This window comes from Hordeum vulgare, chromosome 5H (genome assembly GCF_904849725.1).
Source record: "Hordeum vulgare subsp. vulgare chromosome 5H, MorexV3_pseudomolecules_assembly, whole genome shotgun sequence".
NCBI classification, from domain to species: domain Eukaryota; kingdom Viridiplantae; phylum Streptophyta; class Magnoliopsida; order Poales; family Poaceae; genus Hordeum; species Hordeum vulgare.
This window is the reverse complement of record NC_058522.1, coordinates 472,485,108-472,491,757: the sequence shown is the minus strand read 5'-3', so window position 1 is coordinate 472,491,757 and position 6,650 is coordinate 472,485,108. Positions and strand designations below refer to the sequence as shown.

General features: G+C 45.7%; 1 protein-coding gene across 1 annotated transcript; it reads right to left on the bottom strand.

Annotated features, from left to right (window-relative positions):
• Positions 1-1,183: 1,183 nt before the first annotated feature.
• LOC123399145 lies at positions 1,184-6,434 on the bottom strand. Its single transcript, XM_045093568.1, has 5 exons — positions 5,324-6,434; positions 4,773-4,999; positions 3,126-4,689; positions 2,675-2,907; positions 1,184-2,136 (listed from the first exon to the last, which is right to left on the bottom strand). Exons 1-5 carry the CDS (start codon positions 6,333-6,335, stop codon positions 1,474-1,476), a joined length of 3,699 nt encoding a protein of 1,232 aa, XP_044949503.1. The 5' UTR covers positions 6,336-6,434; the 3' UTR covers positions 1,184-1,473.
• Positions 6,435-6,650: the final 216 nt, after the last annotated feature.

The window sequence follows — 6,650 nt, the reverse complement described above, 5'->3', positions numbered from 1 at the left end:
GATGTGTGATGTTTGTTGTGGTGCATGGGGATGCGTGATTTTATTATGCTGATAACAACTCAAGCATAAAATCATACTTTGCATGAGAGCATGTGATGGATAATTGTGTTGCCAAATATATGTGATGCAAATGGTGAGTGGGTACTACCTCATGCCTCGTATGTCATGTTGGTCTGGACAACCTCGAAGGAAGGTTTGTTGCGATGAATATGAGACCATGTGGCTGACATCTCGTGGGACGAGATTGGTCGGTGAAGGCATGTCGGGGTGCGATGGTGGTAACACTGTATTATTTTTTAAAATACTTGAACCTGCATAGTTTCTAAAAACTAAAAAAATGTATTATTAAAAAAAATAGCTAGCAACAACGGGGGTAATCTATGACCGTTACCAACGACAATGCTAGAAGAATGATGCCATGAAGCAGGATGACAGATGGAGAGGTTACCAGAATGTCTCGTGACATGAGAATGACGCGCCCGAGTTGATGATCCATTCGCCGGCGCTGTTGGGGTGCTGATGAGCGATGTTACTGTAGTGTAGGCCGCATTGAAGAGCGCTTGATGATCCCAACCGGAGCTCGGAGGGCCACGGGGTACGGCGGTGCGGGATGGTTGTAGGTCGGAGTAGCTGGCCGGGGACCAAGGTCGCCGACGATGTTCGGCGGAACCCATGGTGGAAGAGGGAAGGCGGCACCATATGGATCCCATCCAGAGGGTCCGATCGAGCCGCCGGCTTTGAAGATCAGCAAGGGCACCATGCATGACCCGGATCAGGAGGAGCCCCATGACCAACGCCTTGAGCAGAGGGGCCACCTCCGTGGATCACAAGGGCGGAGGAGCCCTCGGCCTGGGCACATAACCGGAGTTTCTCCTCGGCTGTAAGCTGACGAGAGACGGCAGTCTCCAAGTCTCGCCGACAACGTCCTGTACTGTACGGGTTTTGCCGATATCCCTGCCACTGTCACAAAAAGGCGGCAACCGGCAATGAGCACATCCCACCCAGCTTGGTAAGGACTGAACATCAGCAATGATGAAAACACTACACAAAGCTACGTCTCCAGATCCATGATGAATCAACAGAAACAACAAATGAAAACTGGCATTCAATCCAGAAACAGGATGCTCCACCAATAAGCTAGAAATGGCAAAGTAGGCTTTGTCTTGTACACTACTCCTTATCATACCACAGCAACATATAGACCTTGTCTTGTATTCCCTCTCTATCTAAATAATTGTAGTTGAGGAGAACTAGTCTAACTCTCTTCAACTATAATTATTTAGATATGGAGGGAATACTCCATATCATAGTACAGGAACAATTAGCATACACACAAGACCAAAGTTAAGAAATCATTATCATAGGGGCTAGTCTTATCATACTACTATCAACAATTAGCATACACACAATAAGCTATAAGTAACACTTCACATGTTCTCAGATGCACGCATCACCCTTCACCGAGCCAACATCTTAAACAAGCTTCATGACAGGCCTACGTGGAATTGATTCCCATGCGTAAGGCTGTATAGATCCCATCACCGAGATATCATACTGGCTTTCAATGAGCAAGGACCAAGCAACAGTTATCTCCACTTCACAACCACCAAGCTCAAAACCTTTCCGACTTATGTTGCTGAATTTGTTTGGAAAGACGACACTTCCACTGAAATCTCCAGCCTGCATCAGAATTTCTAGCCTTCCTCCTGATTTTACAGATACAACTTGCCTCGACAGATCTAGATAACCGTCTTCACTCACAGGCATTTTTTCAGCGCGTGAATCAAACAGCAAAACATGCCCAGATGGGTGCTTACCATTGCCTTGATTATTGTCCTCAGGTAGTACGGAGCAAACGACTTTGATTTTGCCACAAGGCAATGAGCCCCGTAAAATACGGACGCCGAGGATAGTGGCTTGGTGTGATTGTTCAAGATGATCACAGCATAACTCTATTTCACAAAGGCCATGAAGGAGACACACAGAAACACCATCATAATCATAGAAGAAGGCTTTACTAATCAATGTGGTATCTTTAGACTCCATTGTGCCCTTCAATTTTAGGTGAACTTCAAGCGTAACAGTGTCCTCGGACATAATTGCACGAGACGGACCAGTCAAGTGCAAAAAAGAATCCTGCAAGCATCATTATTCCCCATTAACTTATCAACAAGAATACAAAAAACAAGAAAAGAGACAATAGCCAAATACCATTAGTCAAAACCAAACATGCCAATATACCACTAGTGAAAGCCAACTTGCAAATGTGTCACTACTTTTGGTTTTCTCTAGCCAAAATACCACTAGCGAAAGCCAACTTGTAAATATGTCACTAATTTTGGTTTTCTCTAGCAAAAATACCACTAGTGACTAACTGAGGCTAATATCATCCAAAAAAAGACATGTATGCCCTTAACTCTTCACATGCCAAGCTTACATTTCAGCAATAAAACAGCAGCTACAGTGCTACATTTCAGCAGTTAATTGGCATGAAAACAGCCCAACTCAACATCATCTCACTTTGCATCATTCAACAACAATATAGCAACATTTCAACAACATATTGACAACATTTCACTACATTTTTCAACATTTCAGCAGCATTTTCACAACAATTTAACATAATCTCAATTTGCATCTTTGAGCATCAATATAGCAAAATACAGATGCATACCTGTCTCGTGAGGATTTGGCAGTCATCCCTCGTGCGAAGGAAGAGAATGTTGCGACGACAGTCCACTTCATCTCGTGCAGCAACTACACCGTATACCTTCAGTGGCCACTCAAGGGGATAGCCTTCTCTTTCTGCGATTTTAATGTAGTAGACCTGCATTGTCCTCCCGACTTCAGCACCCACTTGGGTGTGGCCTGGTAAACTTCGGGTAAAGAACATGGGACTCAATAACGCTGCATGCAACCAAGGGAAGTATGTGTTAGTTAGATATCTGACGTCAACGAACTAAAGATTCCACAAATTGCTTTTGCTATCCATTCAAGAATAAAGATGAATCAATTATTGAAGTAAATCACTATGCTAACAGAATGAATTAGCTTGCTTGGGACATGCAGTGAATGGAACAAGAAAAGAAACTAACAAGAACCATATCACTAGCACATTTACTCACTTGGGTCTTCGAAACCGCCAATGTTCCTGCTCCTACGTTCCCAGCCTCTACGGTAGGCATTGAAATAGTACTCCTCGGCCGCCTTCGCCGCCTCATGCGGATTCACAACTTCTCCACCACTATTCTTGTACTCATCATCTAACCTCATCGATTCTATTTGCTCTCCAAAATCTGGCACCCATCGACCAAGCCGGTTGAAAACTTCAGAGATAAACTTCAATGTGGAGCAATAGCGTGCGAAGGGCTCCCTAATAAGCATGCATATCGCTAGAAACTTTGGTTCTATTGAGACTAGCAGGGACATCTTGTCCCACAGCTCATCAAACTGCCATGAGAGCAAACCCAATTTGAAGCTTACCCTTGGCACCACCTCCTCCGTCGCAGTCTCAGCCTGCTTCTTCTCAATCTTGTTTCTGACAGACTCGGCTATGGACATCGAGTTACTGACCGGCAGCTCCTTGAACTGCTTGGAGACTGATTTGCGACCATCACCAATCTTGCTCTGTGCCTGCACCGTTCTACCTGTGTTGTCAATCCTCGCCAATTCAAACTCGGCACTCCTTCCCTTCGACGACTTCCCTCCAGTGTCTTTCTCTAAGTCGTGGCCAATTTTTGTCTGGGTATCTTTCAATTTCCCTTTATTGCTGATCCAATGGGCATTCTGAATCGTGCTGGTCCTCTTCTGGGCCTCATAGTCGACCCGACCAAATATCTTATTCGACAACTTGTACATAACTGACTTCAACTCCAGAAGATTCTTGTATTCCTCGGAGCCGTAGTGTCCAAACTTTCCCATCTTCTTCTCCAGGGCCTGGATCCAGCAGATACTCTTCTGCATGAAGATGGCAGCCTGACAGAGCTCCTCGCTTAACTTGGACTCGCCACTCCTTCCCTTTGAATTTCCTGCAGTCGCCATTATACTGTCCTCACAACTGTCACCTGACTGTAGCATCGTCGAGGGAATGAGGGACCAAGCAACAGTAATCTCAACCTTAGAGCCATCAGCAAGGGGAAATTCACATTTACTTGTGTTGCATTTTTCAGGTTGAAGGAGGAATTGAGCAGCAATCACAGTCTGTGATTGTGAACCGGCCATTATGAGGACTAGCAGCTTTCCATTTAATTCCACAGAAACTACATGTCTTGTCAGATAAAGGTAGCCATTGCTGGCCATAGGCATTCTTCCACCTTCTGAATCAAGAAGCAAAACTTGCCTGGATGGTACTTGCGCAGAGATATCTTCATTACCAGCCTGAGGCACTGAATAGCAAACAACTCTGCCACCATGTGGAAAAAGCAATGATTCCTGTTCGGGTGTAACAGCCACACTGAGGATAGTGGCCTGGACCGACTGTTTAAGTTGCTCACAGCACAACTCCACTTTGCACAATGCGTTTTTAGTGAGATAGATACATGAATTATCAGCATTGTAAAAGCCAAAGGTACTGATCAATGTTGTATCTTCAGATTTTGTTCTGCCCTTTACTATTAATTGGATGTCGATGTAAACAGTATCCGTCGAGACAATTGCGCGAACCGGGCCAGTCAGGTGCAATAAAGAATCCTGCAAGCATCATCATTTTCCATTAACTAATCAACAAGGATGCAGGCAACAAAAAAGGATCAAGAACACGAAACCATACATACATTTTCTTTAAGGGTTTGGCAGTACTGTCTTGAACAGAGGAATAGAGGGTTGCGATGACGGTCCACAGCATCACGGACTGCGACCACTCCATACACCTCCAGTGGCAACTTTTGGGGTTCTACTAGTGAGACTTTGATGGAGTAGATCTGCAAGGTACTACCAGCGACAGCTTCAATTGGAATGTGGCATGGTGTGCAATGTGTAAATTGCATGGGGCTCAATATCGCTGCATGCAAGTTAAGTCTGAGTCAGAGATATACTCCATCAAAGTCTCACTAGTAGGACCCCAAACTGTGGAGTAAAATTTACTCCCTCCGTCCCATAATATAAGAGTGTTTTTGACACTACATTAGTGTCAAGAACGCTCTTATATTATGATACGGAGGGAGTAGTAAGTAGTCCATTCAAGAAGAATAATGCAGAATTAATCTGGTTACATAGTACTAAAGTGGAGTAAATTCCAAAATGTAAATGATCAGCTTGGAGAGATGCAGCACGTCAAGAAAACTAACTACAAGCGGGTAACTAGCATGCATGCAGGTTTACTCACTCTGGTTTTCGAAACTGTGGCCATCCCTGCCCCATATTCGTTCCCAGTAGAGATGGTAGGCAATGAATCTCTTTTCCTCCATCTCCATGGAATCTTCTTGGCCTGCCCTGCGGAGCTCGTCCTCCATGGCTGACAAGAAGGATTCTGATTTCAGCTTGATGATGGTTGATTTCACTTTGGAGTCGAAGTTTGAGTCCATTCGCTGGAGCATAGTGATACGGTCAGAGATCAACTGCAATTTGCTGATACGGGATAGGTACGGCTCAGAAATAAACTTCATCATGGTGCTCCTTATATCTTTATTTTCTGACGAGAAGGATCTCAGAAAGTTGCACAACTCGTGCCTCAGCTCATCAATCTGCTCAGAGAAGGCTGCCAACCTGAAGCCGAACCTTAGCACTGCCATTGCCTCCTCCCGGATCTTCTTCTTCTCTTCAAATACCTTAGCAATGTCAACGACCACTTGTTCAAATTTCAACAGGATTTCGGTTGTCAATTCGGGCACGGTTTCCCAGCGGAGTTGACTGTCTGACTGGCTAACGATCCACTCCTGGGTCTCCTTTGCAAGGAAATCAAGCAGCTCCTCGCTGACCGCGCCTTTGCCTATCTCTCCGTCGGTGAGGATTCCAGAACGGTGGAGCAGATTCTCGAGTTCGATGGATGCGGAACCCCTGCTCCCCTTGGGCAACATCCTACCGATTGCCATCTCTCCGCCGTTGCCAATCTTGCTCGGGGTCTCCATCGATTCACCTTCATTGCCGATCAAACCGGCGTGCTGTGTAGCTCGCATCATGTGCCACAAATGGAAGATCCTGTTCGTCAAGACGGACATACCCTTTCTGAAATCCGGAAGATTATCATAGTCAGAGTCGCTATGCGCAATCTCCTCCATCTTGGCCTCCTGTGCCTCGATCCATCGCATACTCTCCTGCATGCAGATTCCAGCCTGATAGAGCTCCTCGATAAACATGGACCCGCCACTCCTTCCCCTCGAACCCCCTGCGGCGGCCATCTCACCTCCTCACCACCGTGCGTTCTTCTTCTTTCCGCCGCCGCCCTCGTTTCTTCTCTTTGGGGGAAGGCAAGTGTCCCCAGCTAGGGTTTCAAGATACGGTGAAGACGGGCGTGCGCCCATATATTTTCTCTCACGCTCAGCCAGGCCCAGTACATTGAGAGGCGTCGTACATGGACCAGGCCCAGTACATTGAGAGGCGTCGTACATGGACCAGCCCATTCCCAGTATCAGTCTCGTTAATTCAAAATAAGACCACAAATTTGGAAAAGCTTATGCGAATTCAAAAAACGAACATTTTTAAAATTGCCGAAG

Coding starts and splice junctions, on each gene's coding strand:
- LOC123399145 (XM_045093568.1), bottom strand. CDS start 6,335: ATGGCCGCCGCAGGGGGTTCGAGGGGAAGGAGTGGCGGGTCCATGTTT. Junction 5,000..5,323: donor CCACAGTTTCGAAAACCAGA/GTGAGTAAACCT, acceptor ACTTGCATGCAG/CGATATTGAGCCCCATGCAA. Junction 2,908..3,125: donor TGGCGGTTTCGAAGACCCAA/GTGAGTAAATGT, acceptor GGTTGCATGCAG/CGTTATTGAGTCCCATGTTC.